General features: G+C 35.6%; 1 protein-coding gene across 8 annotated transcripts in view; it reads right to left on the bottom strand.

Annotated features, from left to right (window-relative positions):
- Positions 1-4,887: 4,887 nt before the first annotated feature.
- LOC128225549 (sodium/potassium/calcium exchanger Nckx30C-like) overlaps positions 4,888-27,631 on the bottom strand; it is a 42,225-nt gene continuing 19,481 nt past the window's right edge. For 4 of the 8 annotated variants that reach the window (XM_052935407.1, XM_052935406.1, XM_052935405.1 and 1 more), the window contains exons 2-9: positions 26,123-27,149; positions 22,408-22,437; positions 17,500-17,553; positions 12,330-12,435; positions 10,772-11,157; positions 8,429-8,566; positions 7,772-8,028; positions 4,888-7,497 (exon numbers count right to left, since the gene is read on the bottom strand). In XM_052935407.1, coding sequence (XP_052791367.1) covers positions 7,254-7,497; positions 7,772-8,028; positions 8,429-8,566; positions 10,772-11,157; positions 12,330-12,435; positions 17,500-17,553; positions 22,408-22,437; positions 26,123-26,902 — 1,995 coding nt within the window. In that variant the 5' untranslated portion in view covers positions 26,903-27,149 and the 3' untranslated portion in view covers positions 4,888-7,253. Of the gene's footprint in view, positions 7,498-7,771; positions 8,029-8,428; positions 8,567-10,771; positions 11,158-12,329; positions 12,436-17,499; positions 17,554-22,407; positions 22,438-23,314; positions 23,333-26,122; positions 27,150-27,631 lie in introns of all 8 variants that reach the window. The other 4 variants (XM_052935409.1, XM_052935411.1, XM_052935412.1 and 1 more) reach the window with 4 other exon arrangements.

The following is a 27,631-nucleotide window of genomic DNA, read 5'->3' as shown; positions in this document are numbered from 1 at the left end:
TACTTGTTATACAGATACTGACGTCGTCGGAGTTTTAGGATATCATGACAGGTTTTGGCACTGTGTTTAACGATAGTTTCATACTATACCGGTAATACAAGGCCCTTCTTACATCCTGTAGTCGCTGAAGTTCAACTTTTTCCGGAAAAAAAGTGCGAAACATGCTGTTTTTACTTGACAATAATAATAAAAATGTTAAAATAAAAAATCTGGCTTTAACATGGCCTTGCCACATTGGTGTCTTGTTGAGTAATGTCCATATTTAAACATTACTCTTGCAGGCAATAACCACTTGGAGGCTATCCCAATTTTCCAAGTAAGCTATAAAATGATTCCTTGTTAGTTATTACACAAGCAATAATGCGTGCAGAAGTACATTATTTCGTGATTTATTAGTCTCTAGAATATATATCAACTGGGTCCTGTTTCTGTTGCTAAGATATAATTCCAAGAAACATTGAATTACAGTTCCATTCCTATGATAGTAAATCAGCATATTCCTTCTTGAATACTGGTCAAGATATTGACATACCCTGGTGTGGCTGCACTTTGAATACAGGTCAAAATATTGACATACCCTGGTGAGGTTGCACTTTGAATACTGGTCAAGATATTGACATACCCTGCTGGGGTTGCACTTTGAATACTGATTAAGATATTGACATACCCTGGTGAGGTTGCACTTTGAATACTGGTAAAGATATTGACTGACACTGCTGAGGTTGCAGTCTGAATAGTGGTCAAGATATTGACTGAAACCGCTGAGGTTGCACTTTGAATAGTGGTCAAGATATTGACAGACACTGCTGAGGTTGCACTTTGAATACTGGTCAAGATATTGACTGACACTGCTGAGGTTGCACTTTGAATACTGGTCAAGATATTGACTGACACTGCTGAGGTTGCAGTCTGAATAGTGGTCAAGATATTGACTGAAACCACTGAGGTTGCACTTTGAATAGTGGTCAAGATATTGACTGACACTGCTGAGGTTGCATTTTGAATACTGGTCAAAATATTGACTGACACTGCTGAGGTTGCACTTTGAATACTGGTCAAGATATTGACTGACACTGCTGAGGTTGCCCTTTGAATATTGGTCAAGATATTGACTGACACTGCTGAGGTTGCAGTCTGAATAGTGGTCAAGATATTGACTGAAACCGCTGAGGTTGAACTTTGAATAGTGGTCAAGATATTTACTGACACTGCTGAGGTTTACTTTGAATAGTTTTTACTACTGTGGTTTTACTCTTAAAAAACTGGTCGAGATAAGACATTCACTGATGTTAGTGGACTTTGCCATTTGTCACTTTTGTAGAGCCAATTGCCCTTTTGTAACTGGATTCTGAGTTTGTTCTCTTGCCAACAGTCTCTCTGATATTTGCAGACTACTTGGAAAACCCCTGTTTTTAGTGGTTCAGTACTTGAGTGTCTTTGTGGGGCTCTTCCCATTTGATTAAGTGTTTGCCTTCATTGTTCAATCAGAAGAAGCCAATGTTTATTCGTGTAATTATCTCGTTTATTAACTGTACGGCAATATTTCAACCTTATGTACATTCAGAATCCTTGAATCAGAACAGTGGTCCCTGGAAATGCACAGGTCATACTGAAAAGATCATGATAGAAAATCTAGTTTTCTAAATCAAATTTATTTCAAAACATTTATTTACAAAATAAATAATTGTATTTCTCAAAGAAAACAATAACATAACAAGTACCAGGGTAAACAATTGACATAAAAATGTAACAAAATCAATGATATCACATGATTATTTATTTAAATACACATTATAACACAATCATGAATGTATGGAATATCAAATAGCATGGAATATTTCTAGAAATTACATACAGAAAAACACAACACAGCAAACGTCACAGTAACCAACCAGCAGGCCACCTGATACGAAAGAGTTGCATCAGGTCAGGAACTTTAAATCGTTATAGAAGTTTTGTTAATTTAACGTGTAATGTTGTAATTAAATATCAACATTGCATATACTAAAACTACAAATAGATGGAAATTTCACATTAAATTTGGAATACCGGTAAATATATATTATTAGAACAATATAATTCTTTTGCATAAATAAAGCCATCATAACCCATGTAGGGCATGTCTGCATCCATATAGCTGATTGTGATAGAACTCCAACCACTTTTTAAGAATAAAATTCAATAATCAACCAGCTATCAGTTCTAGCAAAGAACTACTTTTTCCGATTATCAGCAATTCTACTGATCATCATTTTCTTTACTGATCTTTCAAACAGTAATGATGACAATATATACGACAAATCCTGCCCTATAAACCATTCCAGTTTACGCCCTGAAATAACTGAATGACTTAATGCAAAAAATAAGCATTTAAAGACTTTTCAGGACTTGTAGGACATTACAGTTGCTATAACAGTCACTGTAACACTCAATCAGTGGTTTTAACTTGTCATCTCTGTATTGATGAAATCAAGTATCACTCTGCTCATCTGGCTTAGAATGCAGCAAGATAAAGGTTACATCATTATTTATCGGCAAAGCAATAAATCTTTACAAGGTTATGGTAGCTTCAGAATATAACAAGCCAATATTAATTGAAAGGTCATGGTAACGCATGTTTCTTCACCCTGTTTCATAGGAGTGTAGGATGATATCCCCCCCCGGATGATTGCCCCCCCAGACATTAGCCCCTAGGACCATATCCCCCCCCCCCCCCGGTTGATAGCCCTCCCAGACAATAGCCCCCCCAGACAATAGCCCCCCTGCATATATATAAATGACTTTACATATATACACTCTTTTAAATTTGCATATTCATAAAACTCATAAAACATAAAAAAAAATGCCATTTAGTGGTCCTTTTCTGGTTCTCTATACAGACTTGTGAATCAAGTGTTCAGCGAACAAAACCTATAGTTACAGTTCAAACAGTGCATACCCTGATAAGACAGATCATGTATGAGCCACCTGATCTTGGTCCACACTGTTTGCAAATGTCCCTATTACCATCAAACAGAATTGTAGTGTTGAAGGGTACAATGAAGAGTGGCCAATGTTGTGGGAATTAGTGTTACAAGTTCGATTTGACTTGTAAAAATAGTCCTCACAATTTCGAGTCATTGAGGTTTGAGAATATTATACAAATTTAGGAAACTAAGAAATAACAAGAGATGTTAGTGAAACATTTATGCCCCCTTGGGAGCCAAATTGTTAGTAGGATTTGGACACTTAAATAAAATATGGACAATCAGAAAACCTTTTTTCAGCTTACAGTCACACTGACCTTGACCTTTGACCCACTGACCTCAAAATCAATAGGGTTCATCTGCTGGTCATGACCAATAAGCCTACCTAGTATGAGGTCCCTGGGTCAAAGCGTTCTCAAGTTATTGATCGGAAACCGTTTTTCATGTTAAGGTCACACTGACCTTGACCTTTGACCCACTGACCTCAAAATCAATAGGGTTCATCTGCTGGTCATGACCAATACACCTACCAAGTATGAGGTTCCTGGGTCAAAGCGTTCTCAAGTTATTGATCGGAAACCGTTTTTCATGTAAAGGTCACACTGACCTTGACCTTTGACCCACTGACCTCAAAATCAATAGGGTTCATCTGCTGGTGATGACCAATACACATACCAAGTATGAGGTCCCTCGGTCAAAGCGTTCTCAAGTTATTGATCGGAAACCATTTGGTATTCCGACCGACCGACAGACAGACAGACCGACCGACATGTGCAAAACAATATACCCCACTTTTTTCAAAAGGGGGCATAAATATGGACAATCAGAAAACCTTTTTTCAGCTTACAGTCACACTGACCTTGACCTTTGACCCACTGACCTCAAAATCAATAGGGTTCATCTGCTGGTCATGACCAATAAGCCTACCTAGTATGAGGTCCCTGGGTCAAAGCGTTCTCAAGTTATTGATCGGAAACCGTTTTTCATGTTAAGGTCACACTGACCTTGACCTTTGACCCACTGACCTCAAAATCAATAGGGTTCATCTGCTGGTCATGACCAATACACCTACCAAGTATGAGGTTCCTGGGTCAAAGCGTTCTCAAGTTATTGATCGGAAACCGTTTTTCATGTAAAGGTCACACTGACCTTGACCTTTGACCCACTGACCTCAAAATCAATAGGGTTCATCTGCTGGTGATGACCAATACACATACCAAGTATGAGGTCCCTCGGTCAAAGCGTTCTCAAGTTATTGATCGGAAACCATTTGGTATTCCGACCGACCGACAGACAGACAGACCGACCGACCGACCGACCGACCGACCGACATGTGCAAAACAATATACCCCACTTTTTTCAAAAGGGGGCATAACAAATCAAACAGTAGTTGATTAACTTTTATATAAATACTGATATATATCTATCACGCAATGCAATGCTTGGAAGCATTAACCCTTTTCATTCAACAGCCTGTAGGGAAACCATATTATATTTATGTGATAAATATAACCCATATAGTCCATGATCACTTAGCACAATCATGCAAATGATAATTAAAGGTGAGAACTTACTGATCAAAAATTATTAAATAAGTGCTTAGTCAACAAATAACAATTAACTTTTAAAATAATAAATGTTTCATTGTAAGATCACTTGCTTTTTCCGTTTATTTTTCACTATTCATGATTTTTTTTTCATTGATTTATGCCTTTGGGTTGTTTCATTTTATAATAAAAATCATTGTTTTGCAAATTTGCTTAAATAAACTGGTTATAATATGCATTTTAATATTGAGGGGGATATCGTCCGTTTTTTCACTAAGATGTGGGGGCTATCTTCCGGGAGGGCTATGGTCCTAGGGGCTAATGTCTGGGGGGGGCAATCATCAATCATATCGGGGGGGGGGGGGGGGGGGGGGAATATTATCCGTACCTCGTTTCATAGCCAGCAGGCTCCATTTTCTAGTCCCTTACAGTATTAAGTTCATATATACATATCATGTATAATATGTGTAACCTTTACTTTGCAAACATTGAGACTTTAAATCCGAATTACTTTTATGGTATTAATTTTTTTATTTATTAATTATTCATTTATGAAAATCAAAGTCAGTATTGAAAAAAAGAAACTTAAGTTTAAAAACAGTTTTTTTTAAATAATGAGAGCTACACCACCTGTTCAAAAAGCAAGATGGCTCAACTTTTTCTTAAGGAAAACGCAGATATCACTTGTAAAAAGTGCCATCCAAAATATTTTCTTTTGCTACTGCAGGTTGTTACTGGAACATACTTCTCAGTGCACAAATAAGCCTGACATAGAATTTTACAGGTCATTAAATAGGAAATAGTTCTTTGAAAGTGACTGAAACATGATGAAATCTTTATTGGCATTTGGTTTAATCGATAGGTAGAAAGAGACTTTAATTGCATTCTGTTGTCAAATAATAAAGCAAAATGATGTCTGGTAGCCATAGGAACTGGGGGCAATATTTACTGACAGCCAGATGACAATCAAAGCTAATGAAATGATCAATGGAGGTCTGAGATTTACTGACCATATGAAAGACATTGCTTACCCTTTAAATGTATTTCCTTTACTCTGTAACACCTTGTACCTGTATACATGTAGTTCTGTTATTGAGTTGTTTGTGTAATAAAAGCTCTGCTTCAATAAAAGCAAGAGCTGTCACTGTAAGTGACAAATGTCCCTGATGTGCCAGACTGATCAATAGAACTTGTCTATATTCAGGAAGTGCTAACATAAACTATAAGCATATATGCAGGACCCCATTATTGTTGCCTTCAGTTGTTGGGAGCAATGAACTAAGAGGTAAGGACCTGGGACTTGCATCGTTGTCACCCAGAGATAAAATAAAAACCTAGGAGGTGCACCCGACATGTTGCCTTTATGTGCCAAACATCTGTGCCATGCTATTTTAAAATCCCCCATTTATGATAAATAAAAATCCTGGCCATGACCACATATACTCTACATGCATATATGCAGCATTCCATATTGATTAACCTTTAAGTGTGACAATGACCTTCAACGCAGGAAAGTGGGTCCTGCACAAGACACATCACCTTTGAGTGCCGATCATCTGTGCCTGGTTATTTCAAAATCGCAATGTACATGACAAAGTTACAGCCGAAGCACGATGAAAATGGACGGACCAACAGATCCGGGGACGGATGATGCAACTTTAACATGTCCACCTTCAGGGCCATAAAAAAGCCTGAAATTGACAGAATATTTGCTATTGCCAAAAAAGACTTTTTTACAAAATTTCAATAAATAATTATCAAAATTTCAATAAATAATTATTTGTATATATAAGTACACTGGATTATTTGGCTAAGTTCTATGTTGAAATCAATTGACTATTGAATAATTATTAACAAATCAGTAAGAATTTCTGTGGTCTACATACATATTTTACAGTTATTACACAAGGGGCAAATATACTCCGGTACTTGTTAATCCTGACAAATAAGAGATTATTTCCTCACAGACCACATAACATTGCCAATTATTGTTATAGTTAATATGTATGCCATTATCATAAGCAATGCCCTTAAGCACTGTAAAAATGTTGGTAATAATGAGGCTTATTATCCCATGATACCACATTTTGCAATGATCACAATTTCAGTCAATACCAATATGAAGTACATAATAGTTATTATAAACTATACCTGATTCTAACTCTTATTCATTATTACTGTTATTTAAGTATTATCGGTGTGTAATGTTTATACAAACAAAATGAGTATATGATACAAAGAGGTAGGAGCATACTTATCCATGTTTTAAGTAAATTAAATTACAGTCAAATGTTTTATTGCTTCAATATTTAAATACTGTTTGCCATATATCCAATATAAAGTGGGGAAGACCACTCAGGGGTGTTTTACAATACCAGTTATGGTGATAACTGTACAAACATATTTTTCCTTTTGGTAAGGGAACATTTCTGCTATATTTGCTAAACAAATATTTATGGTGGTTTAAACAGAACATAAACAAAAATATGTATAGTATGAATAATTAAACACTGCTTACTTGCATGTTGAATATAAAGAGAACATTACCAGGTCACAAACACACAGTTCTAAATTACAGTCACTCAACTGTATACAAAATATAACAATTAAAACGGATGTGATTTACTACAAGTGATAACTGCAGCATTCGACAGTTCACACATCCCAAATTCCAATCACTAACATGAAAAGAATAGAGCAGCACTATATTATGAGACAAGTATTCCCCGGTTGTCATGGGTTACAAGACACAATTGATAATGTCCAGTTCAAGCAGAACACTGAACACCAGAAACACTGCATAAAGAACCAACATGGCGCCTCCCATAATTTTGGTCATTCTCCACTTGGAGGCGGCTATCACTATGACAACAATAAGCAGCATGCCAAACAGGAGCAATATGGAGCATGCCAGCCCGTTGGAATTGACGTCCACTGTTTTGCCAACATACACTGCCGCGTACAGCAACCATGGAATTGGCAGTCTGGAAACAAAAAGTAAAACAGGAACTAAAATACCATGCCTATATAATATGTTTTTTTTTATATTTTTTAAAAGAAGCATGATTTTAGGTAAAGCTCATAAAACTAAAATTTTATAAAAAATTATTAAATGTGAACAATGCTTTAGTTTTGGTAAAAAGTTATGGTCTAAATTGTAAATGTCATTTCGAGGGAGATTATAAAGCATAGGGATGGAGTAAAAGAAATACACAGTTCATTAAACAATTACAGGTACAAACATAAGGCCACACTCACCCCACTGTGATATCAAATATATTACTGCCAACAGAGCTGGACACTGCCATATCTCCGAAACCCTTCTTAGCGACGATGACACTGGTAATAAGATCAGGAATACTGGTGCCTGCGGCCAGGATAGTGAGTCCCATGATCTCGTCCGGGATGCCGATTGTCTCACCCGTCTGGTTTGCCCACCATACCATCAAGTAGGAATAGATGAAGATGAACACAATACAGCCAAAGAACGAGACCAAATACCACTTCTTCTTCTCCTGAAATCAAATCAGAAATACAATTATGAACACACACACACAAGAATGTTCTTCAGAATGGTGTGTATTGCTTTTACCTGAATACAATTTGTACACATACAAGAATGTTACACAGAATGGTGTGTGTTACTTTTACCCTAAGCAATTACCAGGATGCAAAAGGGAGCCTCACTAAACCATGTCACTTTTTAGATGTTGTTTGTCAGAGGTCAAAGTAATTGATAGGATCTGGTCAATTCAATGGTTGAATAACAACAACACTGATTTATCAGTTACACAAATGTTTTTAAACATTTATTAAACAATTACATAACCTTAAATTGAAAGCTAATGCAACCATGATAATATCTGCCAAATAAGCATATTATTTGATCTGGTCGATAAAAATTGCTATACATACTGGTCTGCGTGTGTCGGGCAGTAAGATCCACATGGGAAAGATAAGGGGTGCAAGGAGGATGTAGGTGATGCGTTTTCGCCATGTTTTCGGCCAAGACATGTCCAGCGGCTCATCCCCATCATCAGGCATCTCATCTCCCTGGAATCACAAAGCGGGTAGGTTTTCAGATGTACAGAGAACAAACTAACATAGGAATACTGTCTCTCTGGAATCACCAGGCGGCTAGGTATACAGATGTACAGAGAACATACTAACATAGGAATACCGTCTCTCTGGAATCACAAGGCGGCTACGTATACAGATGTACAGAGAACATACTAACATAGGAATACCGTCTCCCTGGAATCACAAGGCAGCTAGGTATACAGATGTACAGAGAACATACTAACATAGGAATACCGTCTCCCTGGAATCACAAGGCGGCTAGGTATACAGATGTACAGAGAACATACTAACATAGGAATACCGACTCCCTGGAATCACAAGGCGGCTAGGTATACAGATGTACAGGGAACATACTAACATAGGAATACCGTCTCTCTGGAATCACAAGGAGGCTAGGTATACATGCAGATGTTCTAACATTATCTAAGGAATACTGTCTCCCTGGAATCACAAGGAGGCTAGGTATACAGATGTACAGAGAACATACTAACATAGGAATACCTGGAATCACAAGGCGGCTAGGTATACAGATGTACAGAGAACATACTAACATAGGAATACCGTCTCCCTGGAATCACAAGGCAGCTAGGTATACAGATGTACAGTCTCAGAACATACTAACATAGAAAAACCATCTCCCTGGAATCACAAGGCGGCTAAGGTATACAGATGTACAGAGAACATACTAACATAGGAATACCGTCTCCCTGGAATCACAAGGCGGCTAGGTTTACAGATGTACAGAGAACATACTAACATAGGAATAAAAAAAATCTCAGTAGTTATGTTTTCTTGTCTGATTTCCAAATTATTTTAAATGACGATTTGCCTCTCTAGATCACAGTTAAATGTCACTGGTATACTTATATGGAACACTGATTTGTATGCACACAAATATTATAGGGAAGGGCATAGGTTGAAGATTTAAGATATAAAGTGGCATTCAGCATGATATTAGATGTCTACTCAAAATCTTGCTGTCTCCAAGACCAATGCTCACATGCGCCATAGGACAAAAAACATGACCAATTATCTCTTATCTTCTTTTGAGTCTGTACTTGGAAATAACATTAGGCATAGAATGGTAAACAGGGCTTTATCTATTATCTGCATCCATATTGTGACCAGGCTCAGGAATAATGTCACCACAGAACTGATACATAGCAAACAGGCTTTATAGAAAAGTCGTCTAAGATATGAACAATCATTTCAATGATGGAACGATCAATATGGGAATATTCTCCCAATATGTGCATGTCAACAACATGTGATCCATCGAGTTTTTCTGTAAAATATAAATTATACCATACTGCAAGAAAATAAAATGTTAAATAAGGGTTGCCTTTGTGTAATAAAATTCTCTTAAGATAATAAAATGATGACTTGACATGATGGTATGCATTAAACATGTTACCAGGGAGATCCTTCTCATGTCAAGGTGCTCAATATTTGATTTCTACCTGGGCGCCATTCTCTTACCCACAATAACTGGACAACAGACACAATCTTAAAGTGTACCAACATATCGCTTTACTCTTTTAAATTAAACCCTCCTTCCTTCTGAAAGATTTTTAAAGATAAAATATTGAGTATCTGTGTTCATTAATGTACAGGAAGAACATGCATCGGGTTACATCTAATCCCAACGAAGAACAATGAAACAATTACACTCCAGTGCCCTTATGTAATGGGATCAAAACATAAAACAAATAACATGTGTGCTATGATGTCATACATTTGAACTGTATTAACATTATAACTATTTATTTGACTAGATCATAAAGGACATTGTCAATTTTGAAACCGGAGTGTTCCTGACCTACATAACAGACTGGTGAGTTGCATGACAGGCCACTGTTTGTTTTCCCCTTTTCTTTTTAAAAATGGCATGAGGAACACAAATGAAACAGAAAATATATCATTATGGAAAAATAGAAGCACAAATACCATAATAGGACCAAAATGTTATCTTAAATCTGTATTTAACTACAAAGGTTATTTAAAGAGGGAGATCACAGTATCACTTGTTGCAAAATGTCTTTTCCAAAAGAAGAAGAAAATGTTTTGAAAAAAAATAGGAAGATAATTATCTTTTTTTTTCTACAAGGTAAGAAGGAGGACCAGAACCAATTCTGGAACAGCATAATACTACAATGGTATAAGGGAAAAACAGGGTACCTCAGTATTGTTATTGCTATTTTCCGGGTCCTTGTGATGGTTATCCGGAGACATGATGGTGGTCTCCGTGTTATTGCTGTTCCGTGTCGATGAGCTCTGCATCTTGATTCCCTCATCCTCCAATGGAGAGCTGCTCGACTTGGCCGGGGAGAGCATTTGTGTCCCAGAATCCGGCGATTTAGAGTTATCAAATCCTGTATGTCCATTAGAGATTGCTTGCACTTGCATTCTTTTTTGGTTCTTATTTCTATCAGACACTGAACCATTTTGGGGGGTTCTGTCTGTACCATTATGAGAATGGATTAGAGAGTCATTTGAGCCTGTTCCATTTATCTGACTTAAACTTGCAACTGCATGTAACTGCATTGCCTTGTCCTGGACTTGCCCTGCAAACAGAAGTCATATGGTACAAGTAAAAACAGTTTTGACTCAGTAAAGCTAGTATATGTGTCCTAGATAAGGCAAAACACATTTCTAGAACATTGTTTCACATAGAACTATAAGTGGAGGCCAAAACTCTGTTTTCCTCAGTTGATCAAGTGGCAAAACTCAACCATTGTTATGGGCCTTCCTACACATACGTGTATTGACACAGGTAAGATGTGTTATAACCAAGGTAAAAAGTTTTGTGCAGAAATTACCATTTTTTAGGAACTTTTAAAAGGTTAAGATGGTGGTGTAATTACCAGCTTACTTCAATACATCTTACTGAAGTCAGCCTGGTCTTGAGAGAACACCTCAATCAATATGAAGCCCACAAAGACATCAGCTTCATTAGCAAGACCTTTATATTCACACAAATGGATTTACTTGAAAAACACTACATCAATTGATGCAGAACAGCTGTTATAATTATACTTATATTTAATTATCTTGTTCATACTGAATTTTTTCAATAAAAAAGCTACATCAATGTACACTGTATATTTCTTGTAAATCTGAGCCATATAGCAACATAATGAAGCAGGTTTCAAAGTGATTATCAGTTTCTGTTTTATTCAGTTAAGGCCGAAAAAACAATATCTGAGTTAAGGGCAACAGTACTAGGTAGGGTGGGGTGGGGACAAAGCTTTTGTTTTTTGTTTGTTTAAAGTCCAGTCAAAACAGAAAAGCAAGTCAAGAATGCTTGCCATGACATTTCTGTATATTATGTATAAGAAAATTAATACTTTATGTTTTTAATTATAATCAACACAAATGGTCAACAACAACTAAAAATCAGAAACTCAGATTTTTTAGGCCTAAATGAAAATAATCAAGAACCAAAAGTTTATTTATTACTATGTATTTATCAGAATAGAGCTCTGTACACAATCAGTGTAATAAAGTAATAACAAATTAAATTCTTTACTCTAGTGCAAAAACTCAGTTAGTGCATATAAACGGAAGCAGTTAATTATTGAGTTCTTCCAAATATGGTGGCATGCTGTGTTGACAATTGATTAAGGTAGGTGCTGTTCTGAGTGCTGTATAGGGTTGCATGTTGATGTTGACAATTGATTAAGGTAGGTGCTGTTCTGAGTGCTGTATAGGGTTGCATGTTGATGTTGTATGTTACCTTCTGAGATAGGGTCAATGGTGTGTATCATGAGCTGGAGCACGCCGTGCCGGAAGTGGCTCGTCCCTGAGTGTAGGATGGGGATACTGCAGCTCCTGTGGGCCTTCTGTAATACAACCATACACACGTGCTAAACACTTACATCTTATGAAAACATTCTAGTACTAGTATGTACTTTCAGCAAAAATCTTATATTAATATAAAAATATAATATAAATATATATTTGATTACTTATGTGTAATTATAGTAAACCATCTTTTCTCTTTTAAATTTATAGTCTGTTAAATGATGACAAAATTGCAATTGACATGATATTATTACAAAAAGAGCATTAACATAAGGAGGTAAAGTTTTCTGCTACTGACAAGTATGAGAATACAACATGACTTCTAACAGGTTTAATTTGATAAAGGTGGTTAGATTCACAACATAACTGCAATTTAAGATCCAAATATTAGTACAAAGAAAAGAACAAGTCTCTAAGTATTGCTAGCAAATTCAATAGTTCCCTTTCAGGTTTGTTGTCTTGAAAACAATTTTTTTAAATGATGTGAATAATTTCCATATTGGCCCCTAAAGTTTCACCATAATGTCAATAAAACCCATAAACCCTGGATGTTTGTGACAACAGACATACAGATAGAGCTTATTAACCTATTGCATCCTCCAGTCAAACCGATAGAGTTCTAAAAATCAACTGATATTATAAACAAATGGAATCATAACAAATGTTAACCTAATATGGTGGGAGCCCTGCAAGTCGATGACAATGCTCATTCAACAAGGGGCATAACTCAACAATTATTTTGGTGGGTCTTGCCAAACAGAAGCTTTTTTGGTTGTTTCATGTTATTATCTTTCAGCATTGTTTTCAATTATATTTAAGTGCTACTATTTTTACACAACATCACAGTTGTTGATGATAGCAACTGTGAAGCCTTAAGTCTTATGATGCCCAAATTGAATTTGTCCAATGAATCTCAGACCAATAACAAATTTAATCCTGCTCCCAGAATGAACTTAGTAAAGTAGATTATTATTTTGTAAATGTGCAAACAGCACTTATTTAAAAATAATTCTGTTTATGGTACTGCATTACAAGTTGACAATATTCAATACTTTAAAATCAGCTTTTCTTGAATTCTGAATGACGTTTGCCTTTAAATCAATACTTGCCAGCCAAATAGAGTGTTTTATAATCAAGCACAACTGGAGTTTCCTTGAAGACCAAATAACAACAGTAATTAATGTTGTATATCGGATCCAATTATGTTTTGTGTTCCAGTATGTTGATTTACAATGAAAAGATATCAGTGTGACAATGATTCCCTCCATAACAAATAAACTGTAAAAGGACAATGCCTTGGGATCCTATTTTACCATTTAATTTAAATAACTTCCTTAAAAGATTGATACATTAATTATGTTTTCAATTATTTAGTACAAAGGATAACCATTTTGATTTATTAATTTGTTGGGATCTACTGGATTTGAGGAACTGAGTCCAATGTAACTCCATTCTTTTTTTCTTGTTGTAAGGTTTTGAAGTAATGAACCGTCGGCATGCTTAAAATCCTAGAAAATTTATCAAAAGTGATCATCGCACATCAATAGACCTTGTGAAATAGGCATATAGATGTCACATGACATCAGTTGCTAAGACTGCGCTGAAACTAGCTTCCAAGATAATTGATTGCCCATTATAATGATTGTAATAACAATTGTAAATGCCAATACGGCCAGTGATTTCAAGGACATTACAAACCAATGGTATTTGTCACAAACCAATGGTATTTGTCAAAGAACATTTAATAAGGGGGCCCAAGTTACATAACAACGGTCACAAAATACTAACTCCTATACATCAGGACTACTTTTTTAAAACCCCCATCTCAACCAATATGCCATAGATTAAGTCTATTTGACACATGATATGTTATATTCTGTATTCATATTATTTTCATGGAAATAAGAGTAGACTGATGTAAGGAAGCCATACATTTACTGCTGTTATAATTATATACAACGGGTTAGCCACGTTTAATCATATGAACAAGCAAGTAATCTGAAAGTAAACCCAGAACATTCACATACTGATGCCGCTTAAAGGCCTTCAGGCAGATAAGGTGTAAGTAATGTATTGAACCTACTCCCACTGTCTTAGTAATGTATTGAACCTACTCCCACTGTCTTAGTAATGTATTGAACCTACTCCCACTGTCTTAGTAGTGTATTGAACCATGTGTTGAACCTACTCCTGCTGTCTTAGTAATGTATTGAACCTACTCCCACTGTCTTAGTAGTGTATTGAACCATGTATTGAACCTACTCCCACTGTCTTAGTAGTGTATTGAACCTACTCCCGCTGTAATAGTTATCAATGGAACCTACTCCCGCTGTCTTAGTTATCAATGGAACCTACTCCCGCTGTCTTAGTTATCAATGGAACCTACTCCCGCTGTCTTAGTTATCAATGGAACCTACTCACACTGTCTTAGTTATCAATGGAACCTACTCCCGCTGTCTTAGTTATCAATGGGACCTACTCCCGCTGTCTTAGTTATCAATGGAACCTACTCCTGCTGTCTAAGTCATCAATGGAACCTACTCACACTGTCTTAATCATCAATGGAACCTACTCAAACTGTCTTAGTTATCAATGGAACCTACTCCCACTGTCTTAGTCATCAATGGGACCTACTCCCGCTGTCTTAGTTATCAATGGGACCTACTCCCACTGTCTTAGTCATCAATGGAACCTACTCCCGCTGTCTTAGTTATAAATGGGACCTACTCCCGCTGTCTTAGTTATCAATGGAACCTACTCCCGCTGTCTTAGTTATCAATGGAACCTACTCCCGCTGTCTTAGATATCAATGGAACCTACTCCCGCTGTCTTAGTTATCAATGGAACCTACTCCCGCTGTCTTAGTTATCAATGGAACCTACTCCCGCTGTCTTAGTTATCAATGGAACCTACTCCCGCTGTCTTAGTTATCAATGGAACCTACTCCCGCTTTCTTAGTTATCAATGGAACCTACTCCCGCTGTCTTAGTTATCAATGGAACCTACTCCCGCTGTCTTAGTTATCAATGGAACCTACTCCCGTTGTCTTAGTTATCAATGGAACCTACTCCCGCTGTCTTAATCATCAATGGAACCTACTCAAACTGTCTTAGTTATCAATGGAACCTACTCAAACTGTCTTAGTTATCAATGGAACCTACTCCCGCTGTCTTAATCATCAATGGAACCTACTCACACTGTCTTAATCATCAATGGAACCTACTCAAACTGTCTTAGTTATCAATGGAACCTACTCAAACTGTCTTAGTTATCAATGGAACCTACTCCCGCTGTCTTAATCATCAATGGAACCTACTCAAACTGTCTTAGTTATCAATGGAACCTACTCCCGCTTTCTTAGTTATCAATGGAACCTACTTCCGCTGTCTAAGTCATCAATGGAACCTACTCCCGCTGTCTTAGTTATCAATGGAACCTACTCCCGCTGTCTTAGTTATCAATGGAACCTACTCCCGCTGTCTTAGTTATCAATGGAACCTATTCCCGCTGTCTTAGTTATCAATGGAACCTACTCCCGCTGTCTTAGTTATCAATGGAACCTACTCCCGCTGTCTTAGTTAACAATGGAACCTACTCCCGCTGTCTTAGTTATCAATGGAACCTACTCCCGCTGTCTTAGTTATCAATGGAACCTACTCACACTGTCTTAGTTATCAATGGAACCTACTCACACTGTCTTAGTTATCAATGGAACCTACTCCCGCTGCCTTAGTTATCAATGGAACCTACTCACACCGTCTTAGTTATCAATGGAACCTAATCCCGCTGTCTTAGTTATCAATGGAACCTACTCACACTGTCTTAGTTATCAATGGAACCTACTCCCGCTGTCTTAGTTATACATTCCTCATCGGTCTTCCCACAAAATAATAAACAAAAAAAATATGTGATATTATCAAGGAAATGAAATGGAGAATAATCAAAACAAAAATGTTTGAACTAGAATTTAAAGAGAATAAACATGGTAAATTACACTTTATACAACAATTATATAAAGCTGATCAAGGCATAACAATTATATAAAGCTGATCAAGGCATCAGTTGCAGTAACTCAAAATAAACTGATCTGATAGAGAATATTGATGAAATAAACCATTACTGCAGAGACCACATCCCATGAAGCCAAGTTTACCACTTCTGGGTAATTGGAAGGTATAATCATAAGTGAACAGTAAAAGCAATATTGAGCAAAGCTAAAATGTCATTTTTTTATACTGAACATGGTCAGCATCAAAATAACACCACCCACCCACATTTTTAACACCATTGCCATCTTGTTGTATTTCCATAGAATTAAGTATGTGTGTTGCCATTGGCAACTTCGTACACACAAATAAGGTGCACAGTATCTATCGCAAATCAAACCATATAATTTAGATGTGTTACCAAGACAACAAACAATTGTTACATGAAAATACAAACCAATCCTCTGTTCGTTACCATTAACAACTGTTAAACAACAGAGTCATTATGCTAGAAAAATCCATCCACCAAAATGTTTTTGGTAGGTTTCTATACATGGTGCAAAGTTTGGGTGTCATGCAGTGTTAAAAAGGACCTGAAACTGTAGTTTAGTTACACAAAAAGAAGATGAATAAAACATCCAGACGTTAATAAAAGAATTACAGATATTTAGTAAGTTAAGCAAAAGCCAAACAATTCAACATGACAAAATGACTTCCACATCATTATTTCATTGCTTTTTTTTTCACAATATATGACTGATTCTTTCTCATGATCGAGGGAGACAAAATAGGATGCCTTCCTTGATTTAATTAAGAAAATGTTAACAAAAATATGTATATTTTCAATTTGTGTTTTTTTTTTAAATCTATTAAAATAAGAACAGACAACTTCAAAATTAATATTTTTTTGGCCTGTATTCTTTTTCTTTTTTTTATGAAAATTGCAAAAAAGGCAAAAAAAATGCCAATTGATACTTGCCTGTGCTAATTATCTAATAATCTAATGATGCAAAGGACAAAATTACATTCTATATGTTTAAAGTGTCATGTTGCCATCTTAATATTTGTAAGTAATAAATATCATTTCTAGTAAAGAAGTCTTTAGCGTTTGCAAACCTCATGATACATGTTTGTGCAACATTTATTATGGAAGCGCACTATTTTTCCTTTCTGAAAAGTAAAAATAATGATACAAGGATAAATAAAAAGTGTATAACTTGGTTATATCAAGCAAATGTACGCCATGACAGTGAAGTGAAAAGATACGAAAGAACTAATGGTGCCAAAAAGTGACTGTGACATTAATTGACATTACCAAAATCAAACTGCATATAATAGTATAATAGTAAATAATTTTATAATGATTTAAACACTGTCAGTGGCTGTAATTGTGTTGATAGCATATAAGATGCTGGATCAGAGACTCTTTGGTTAAATCTCAACTTGGAGCTCTGTCAATGATTGGTACTGATCATTTTTCCCACGAACAATTATTGACTGAAATAAATTGAGTGATAGTGTTGCGCAAGCAAAGACAGTTGACGGCTTCAACTCAGCCGTATTCCATTTGGACTAACTCCTCTATCCCATTGCTTATATGCTGAAAGGCCCTGCAACGTACCATCCAGATCCAGACTGATGATAACCTCCCAGTAGTGGTTAGAGTTAAGTCAATGAATGGTACTGGTTATCACCCAAGAATAGTTGGACCAAGTCAATGATTTGGACTGATGCTAACCAGAGTGTAGTCTTTGATTGGTATTAGTTACCAACCAGGAATTGTTTGGGCTCAGTCAATATTTGGTACTAGTCACCACCTCTAAATGGTAGGAGTGCAGTCAATGATTGTGGTACTGATGATAACCACCCAGGAATGGTAAGAGTTAATTCAATGATTGGTACTGGTTATCACCCAGGAATGGTTGGACCAAGTCAATGATTGGTACTGGTCACCACCAAGGAATAGTTGGACCAAGTCGGTGATTTGTACTGGTCACCTACCAGGAATGGTTGGAGTGCAATCAGTGTTTGGTACTGGTTGCCAATCAAGAATTGTTTGGGCACAGTGAACGATTGGTACTAGTCATCACTCCAGAATGGTTGGAGTGCAATCAGTGATTGGTATTGGTCATCAACAAGATGGAGTTGGGGAACAGTAGTGAATGGTATTGGTCATCACCAAGAAAGAGTTGGGGAACAGTAATGAATGGTACTGGTCATCACGCGGGAGCAGTTGGGGAACAGTAATGAATGGTACTGGTCATCACCGGGAGCAGTTGGGGAAAAGTAATTAATAGTTCTGGTCATCACCCGGTAACAGATGGGGAATAGAAATTAATGGTACTGGTCATCACCGGGAGTAGTTGAGGAAAAGTAATTAATAGTTCTGGTCATCACCCGGGAACAGATGGGGAACAGTAATGAATGGTACTGGTCATCACCCGGGAACAGTTGGGGAACAGTAATGAATGGTATTGGTCATCACAAAGAAAGAGTTGGGGAACAGTAATGAATGTTACTGGTCATCACGCGGGAACAGTTGGGGAACAGTAATGAATGGTTCTGGTCATCACCAAGGAATAGTTGGGGAACAGTAATGAATGGTACTGGTCATCACCCGGGAACAGTTGGGGAACAGTAATGAATGGTACTGGTCATCACCCGGGAACAGTTGGGGAACAGTAATGAATGGTATTGGTCATCACCGGGAGCAGTTGGGGAAAAGTAATTAATAATTCTGGTCATCACCCGGGAACAGATGGGGAATAGAAATTAATGGTACTGGTCATCACCAATGAACAGTTAGGGAACAACAATGAATGGTGCTGCAGGTCATCACCATGGAATGGTTGGAGTGCATTTAGTGATTGATATTGGTTATCCTCTAGGAGTTTATAAGGTTTTAATCCCATGCACATGTATACAGCTGATTTTACCGATAATCATCTTCAATGCATTAGCTGCCATGAAAAGGTCTTCAGAGCTTATTATTATGTTTCTTGGTCTTTTAAAATGCAGCACCAACATAGTCTTACACTGAGCAGTTTCCAGAGCAATGTACGTAGGGAGTAATTCACTACTGATCGGACAACATACTTGACCAAGATGGCCCTACATCGCTAACCTGATTGGACAAAGGGTTCTAAAATTACTGATTGGACAACATACTTGATGCTTCCCGCCTGTACGCCGCAGGTGAAGCTATAATACGCCCCATTTTAAACGGGCTTATGAATTAATGAAACTTATATATTTGTTATTAAAGGGTCACATATGGAACATTTTTGTGAAACTATTTTGTAATTAGACCAACAATGGTGTCTGAAGAGAAGTTTTTCAAAGTTTTCCATATAGACATATAGGGGAAACTGCCACTGTCCCTGGAGGCCATGTTTTTTTTTAATCACAATTGGGAGAAACATTTTTGTGATTTTTTTTTAAATCAGGCAAATGATTTCTGAAGAGAAGATTTTCGAAGTTTTCCATACAGACATATAATGAAAAGTAACCTGGCCCCTCGCTGCAATGTTTTTTTTGTGAATCAACATGGGGTGAAGAAATTTAATTAAGGGTCACCTATGGAACACTTTTGTAAAATTATTTAAAAATCAGGCCAGCAGTTTATGAGAAGGTTTTCAAAGTTTTTCACTTTTGTGGAAGAATTTTGGAGTCCTGAGAAGTTTGGATAAAATTGTCTCACTGGTTTAGGAGAGGTTGTTTTCTGATAGACAGACGAACGACAGACAATCACTCCATCACAACAGCTCACGCTGAGCAAAAAGTGCTCAGGTGAGTGCTTAAAACTCAAATGTGTCATGCAGTTAATTGACAATAAACATAACATAACAGTTACAAAAAAGTCATGATTTTTTGCAGTTGGTATATTTGTGTCTGTGTATGTTATATTCATACAATGGTGACAAGGTAAGATTCAGCCATATACTGGTGACAGGTATGTTTAATTGATATATCGATATATGTACGTTTAATCATTATATTGCTGAAAGAGTATATTTATAAATATATTGGTGTAATTGTTTGTTTTATCGATATATTGAGGACATGTATGTTTTATCCATATATTAATGACAGTCTATGTTTTATCCATATATTAATGACAGTATATGCTTTATCCATATATTGGTGACAGTATATTTTTAATCCATATATTGGTGACAGTGTATGCTTTATCCATATATTGGTGACAGTGTATGTTTTATCCATATATTAATGATAGTGTATGTTTCATCCATATATTGGTGACAGTTTATTTTTTATCCATATATTGGTGACAGTATTATGTTTTATCCATATATTAATGACAGTATATGCTTTATCCATATATTGGTGACAGTGTATTTTTTATCCATATATTGGTGACAGTATATGCTTTATCCATATATTGGTGACAGTATATGTTTTATCCATATATTGGTGACAGTATCATGTTTAATCCATATATTAATGACAGTATACTGCTTTATCCATATATTGGTGATAGTGTATGTTTCATCCATATATTGGTGACAGTATTATGTTTTATCCATATATTAATGACAGTATATGCTTTATCCATATATTGGTGACAGTATATGTTTTATCCATATATTGGTGACAGTATCATGTTTTATCCATATATTAATGACAGTATATGCTTTATCCATATATTGGTGACAGTGTATTTTTATCCATATATTAATGACAGTATATGTTTTATCCATATATTGGTGACAGTATATGTTTTATCCATATATTGGTGACAGTGTATGTTTTATCCATATATTAATGACAGTATATGCTTTATCCATATCTTGGTGACAGTGTATTTTTTATCCATATATTAATGACAGTATATGTTTTATCCATATATTGGTGACAGTGTATGTTTTATCCATAAATTAATGACAGTATATGCTTTATCCATATATTGGTGACAGTGTATTTTTTATCCATATATTAATGACAGTATATGTTTTATCCATATATTGGTGAAAGTGTATGTTTTATCCATATATTGGTAACAGTGTATGTTTTATCCATATATTGGTGACAGTGTATGCTTTATCCATATATTGGTGACAGTGTATGTTTTATCAATATATTGGTGACAGTGTACGCTTTATCCATATATTGGTGACAGTGTATGAGTTATCCATTGGTGACAGTGTATGTGTTATCCATATATTGGTGACAGTGTACGCTTTATCCATATATTGGTGACAGTGTATGTTTTATCCATATATTGGTGACAGTGTACCCTTTATCCATATATTGGTGACAGTGTATGTTTTATCAATATATTCGTGACAGTGTACGCTTTATCCATATATTGGTGACAGTGTACGCTTTATCCATATATTGGTGACAGTGTATGTTTTATCAATATATTGGTGACAGTGTATGCTTTATCCATATATTGGTGACAGTGTATGTTTTATCCATATATTGGTGACAGTATATGTTTTATCCATATATTGGTGACAGTGTATGTTTTATCCATATATTTGTGACAGTGTATGCTTTATCCATATATTTGTGACAGTGTATGTTTTATCCATATATTGGTGACAGTGTATGTTTTATCCATATATTTGTGACAGTGTATGTTTTATTCATATATTGGTGACAGTGTATGTTTTATCCATATATTGGTGACAGTATATGTTTTATCCATATATTGGTGACAGTGTATGTTTTATCCATATATTGGTGACAGTGTATGTTTTATCCATATATTGGTGACAGTGTATGTTTTATCCATATATTTGTGACAGTGTATGTTTTATCCATATATTTATATATTTGTGACAGTGTATGCTTATCCATATATTGGTGACATTGTATTGTTTTATCTATACACTGGTGACATGTATATTTCATCCATATATTGGTGACATGTATATTTCATCCATATTTGTGACATGTATATTTCATCCATATATTGGTGACATGTATATTACATCCATATATTGGTGACATGTATATTTCATCCATATATTGGTGACACAGTGTACCCAAGCTTACCCATTCATTGTCTCGGCACCAGCACCAAAACTTGCGCAAAAGAAAACAGTTCTCGAATAATTATCTAGCACTAACAAGCTCATGTATAATTATTACAGCAACTTAAGCAAAACAAACATATTGTACATGTCATACATGAATATAAACTTGTGCACAGTATTTTAAAAAAAATTTTTTTAACAAATTGCTTTTCACAATCATATTTTTGGATAATTCATCCTGTTTTGAGATTTTATGTTAATTATTAATTTGAATTTTGTTTCGCTTCATTCAAAAAATGTTATCAACAACATTAACATTTCTTTGTTCAAAATATTGTTCACTAATTTATTTTTAATAAATCTACCATTATGTAACCAGTGTTTACATGTGAAATGATAACAAGAGTGCAGCGAGGGAAACATTGATGCTCGTCTGTTGTTTTTTCTCAGTCAAACAAGGGGCATAGCTAAACTACTATTAAAGGCAGAATTAAGGGCATTGTGTCTCATGGCGTGAGTTTTGTCTTTGGCAACATGTATACCAAGTTTCATTAACATATCTTGAACAGATTTTGGCATATGGCCATGGTTAAAGTTTTTGCACCATGACCAAGCAAACACCCATCCAATACCCACACCAAAGCTATCACAAAAACAAGCCAACAATGGTGGAAAAGGCTTTCCAAGTCACAATTTTACTTGATTTAAAAATCACACCTGTCCCTGAACTCCTGACATGTAAACAGTGGTAGGAACTAACTTTCGCTGAAAAATGCATCACTGACCATTATTAGTTGCAGCAATGGGCTTTTATTTAGACATTTTAGTTTGTTACAAAATGATGTAAATTAGTGATGCATTTTTCTGACTATATCATGCAACACGCCATACTGAAACTACAGATTCTACTCTAATTTTCTGCATACCCGTCTAGCTTCAATATTCTGCAAATAACATACATGTTTTATTAATTTATATTTTTCATATTATTTTCTGCTAAGGGCTGCTTTGATACAGGTAGATTCTAAATGTCCTTATCAAAATACAAAATATAAAATACAGATATATATATAATAATCAAATACACATGTTATGTCTTTCTAATTTCACACTCAACTTTCTGTTACCTTGCTCAATGGAAATAAATATTATTTCAGACTGTTACCGTAAGACTTTAAGAATTGTTGAGCACAAGATTGTTGTAACACCCTCCATTTCTATGCTGAGTTACAACTGGCTTGCACTAAGCCCGCATGACAGACTTGTCATCAATATTTTGTGGTTATAATTTCTTAAATTATCATAATTATTATTATTATTATTATTATTATTATTATTATTATTATTATTATTATTTTTATCATTATTTTTATTATTATTATTTTTATTATTATTATTATTATATTTCAGAATTTGTTTTTATACATTATAAAGCAAATAACACACTTATAAAGAATATTCATAATATATATATGATTTTTTTACTGGAAACCAAATGAACATTTAAAAACTGTATTGAAAACAGAGAAGACATTCTTGTTCTCAGGCTTTCCTTCAATGACCATACATTAAAACAACAGGTGTCAACAACTCCCAGCATTTATGTTTTTCTTAAGGTGGTGATATAGGCAAATTTTCTGTTTCAGAAATCGATTTCGAACAGCAATGCACCTTTTCAACTTGGTTAATCTCATTTGGATCGAAGCTAGGTTCAGTGCTAATTAAAAAAACCCATTGGATGTGGATGTCAGCTGATTGAATCCATGGGAGAGTGAAATCTTCATTAGAGGAGGTGTTGTGTGATGAAGAGTTTCAGTTGTAGAACACTTGTATGATACCTCAGTGTAAAACAGATCTAAATACAAGGACACATTTACAACACAAATGAGGCAAATATGAGTAGCTGTATAAATTACACCAGCTTTTCAATGTTAAAGACCTGGAGTTCTCTTAAAACTCAGACCTTGTCTGGCTCCCTACAATAAGAAACTTTAACCTGATTCAATATCATGGGAAAGTCAGATGAAGAGTTTCTTAATTGGAGAAGTGCGTCATTAAAAATGCTCAGCAGAGGTAGTTCAACATGTCATGTTCATTGACAACATAATGTCACCTGTACTTGACACAAGGAGATGGTAAATAAACACATTGAACGATGATGAATCAATCGACATAATCCATTATGTCTGTTTGAAAAGAATCTACAGAAATAAATAAGCGACCTTTGATTTTCTAATGGTAATATGATTATTTCAGATGTCATATAAGGTGTGGGTAGCAATATAAAAATGTCAAGTTTTGTGCAAGGTATTTGAATCCTAAATTCATATTGACTGTTACAGCAATCACACTGTAATGTTTGGTTGCTGAGGCGTGCATAACAGGACCTTGCAATCAATCTCGCCTCTCAACTATTAAAGCAACCTTGTTTCTATTTCCTAGCCTGCGCACATATATCAGTTTGATTTGTGGTCAAACCCAACAAGTGGGTTTCCTCCAGATACTCTGGTTGCCCCCCACAACAGAAGACCACACTCTCTGGTTAAGCAGCGTGCCAACCAGAGTGATTAATATAATGTTGCAATAACTTTATTCAATCATTGTAAAATAGATTAGTTTTAACTAAAACTTTAACTAAGTTTCTACATTCAAAAAGGGCCACAATTCACATTGAATTCAGACAAGAGCTATGCAACTTGATTGTCTGACACCCACGAGGACACTGATGGAAATTTTGAGTCTACCGTATTTCATGAGAGGTCATTGAGATAAGTGCATGCAAGCAAACATAATTCAAACTGCGATGGCCACGCTGGCACAATTGTGAATGTAATAGCAAGCTTAATTTTTCCAGTAATACAGCTACAAATATTGGAATTAATGACAAGTAAAATATTGGGGAAATCTTCTTAGGTTAAGTTCTATTATGTTCATCAAAGCTGCTAAAATAATTTTGTTCGAGCTATTATAACAAGAAAGATAATATTACAATAACATCTAATTTCTGATAACCAATAAAGGTTATATCATGATCCTAAGTTTTGTGCCCAATATTGGGGTCAGATCCAAGTGTAATTAATGTCAATAATCTGGTCAGTTCATATTAAACTTGAAATGTGTCTATAGTACACAAATGACCCTACACTTTCTGCCTTTGATACAAAAGCAAGGACCATTATTCCACTCATTGTCTATGACTGTACATCAAAATCACTAGATGCCCAACAAAAGAGTGGGGCATAAAAAGGCAATTACTAAACTAAATACCTGAAAATATACCTACATTATATGTTAAGGGCCATAACTGTGTTTTGCACAACCACACACAAAACCCCAGATGAACAACTTGACATGCTGGTTAACATTCCTCTCAATTTCATGAATCTAGTTCTCATACTTATGGAAATACTCACAGCACTATATTGCATGCTCTATAATGCCACATTTTCACAAAGTTCAAGTGCTATAATATAACTCTGCTGTTAGTGGGCGAAGCAACATTCCTGTAGTCTTGTGAATCTGGGAAATAATTGATCGTTCAGTAAATAATTGTCATAAAATCAAAACACATTTTTCACTCTCATAACCTCTTAAAAAATATTTGTCAAGCTTATAAAGACATCTTTTTAACACAAAAAGAATACAGGGCATCGGTATGGTCTAATTATGTCCTATAGAAAGGATTTTTTCCATTGAGCAAGGTATATTAAACAATATTAAAAGGAGATACGTACCTCATCTATTAGTACATCATCATTGTGAACTTGAGTATTCTGTTTCCTCCGTAGAACTTTTGTCTTAACAAATGTTTCAATGCTTGTATTGAATTTCATAAACAGGACATATGCTATGTATAACATGAAGAGAATAAGTGCCTCCCACCATATAATTTCCCCATCTCGGAACACCAAGATCAACACGAGAAGGTCGATGCTGTAGAAAGTCACATCACGGAATAATGGCCACCAAGTCAATTCTAACACAGTTTTACTGAAGAGGGCACACATTCCTATAACAAACAGAATGTTAAATACTGCTGAGCCGACTATGGTGCCTATGCCCACATTGTTTCTTGAGAAAAAGACACCAATGAGGCTGGTGAAAAGTTCCGGAGCACTGCCCCCGGCAGCCATGAATGTGGCACCCGCTACATCTTCAGATATTTCTAGTTTTTCAATTAACACACTTAGGGAAGGTACAAAAAATTCATCACAGACAATGGCCAATGCTACAAACATATAAATAAGGCCTATCACATGCAAAACTACAGCTCCATTTCTTCTGTCTTCCAGCGAAAATACATCTGGGGGAAAATCAAACCCTTCCGTTGCATTATCTTCAAGCAGGTGTCGTGAACGGAATATTGTCTCAAAATTTTGTTCCCTAAAGGAGTCAATGTTTATCACAGGAAAGAGCACAATAAGCGAGCCTATAACAAACACAGACATGATAATAAGAAGTTTCCATCCACGGTACTTCCTTCGAAGCACTGTCTTCACGTAAAGCGGCTTCATAGTTGAGTTTTTATATCACAGTTTTCAGTTGTCGTCCAAAGCCGTACACAGTGTTTCACCATGAAATTAGCCACACATTACCATGTCCTTGGTAACACAGTTGTATCAATGGCATAATGATCATAGTCAGTGTGGAAATATGTCTGTCAGTTTTCTGTCTCTTAAAAGCATGAGCTATAGTCGGGTGTATTTTGTACTTTCATCAGCTCTTCTCCTTGCAGATGCAGGAACCAACCGTAATATGGACCTGAAAATATATACATGTCTTAATTTAGTTATTACTGATATATTGATTATTTGCTATTTTCACTCACAGTTCAATGGTCAGCTCTTTATAATGACCCACAATCTAAATGAGTAGGCTGAGATTTATTGTTTGTTACTTGAACCTGGTGACTCGATGTTTTGTCTATATTTGAAAAGTAATTAAAACAAATCCAACTTGAAAACAAAACCGTCCTCGTGCTTGACAATGTTGTATCAGTCTGTTAACAGTATTTCAAATGTATTGTCCATACTGTTATTTAAAGCAAATTCAGTATATTTTTTATGATGATTAATTTAGCGAACTGACATTGATTTGTCAAATAGTAACAAAATAATGTTTTATTATTCTTCCATTGTTGTTAATAATTAAAAAAACATCAAAATCCTTCAATATGAACTTGTACAAATCAAAAAGCTAAAACAGCATGATTTGAAATTATTATTTTTAGTCTATTTAGAAGC

The sequence above is a fragment of the Mya arenaria genome, chromosome 3 (assembly GCF_026914265.1).
Source record: "Mya arenaria isolate MELC-2E11 chromosome 3, ASM2691426v1".
Classification (NCBI taxonomy): Eukaryota; Metazoa; Mollusca; class Bivalvia; order Myida; family Myidae; genus Mya; species Mya arenaria.
The sequence above is the reverse complement of the archived record's forward strand: the minus strand, read 5'-3'. Positions and strand labels throughout refer to the sequence as shown.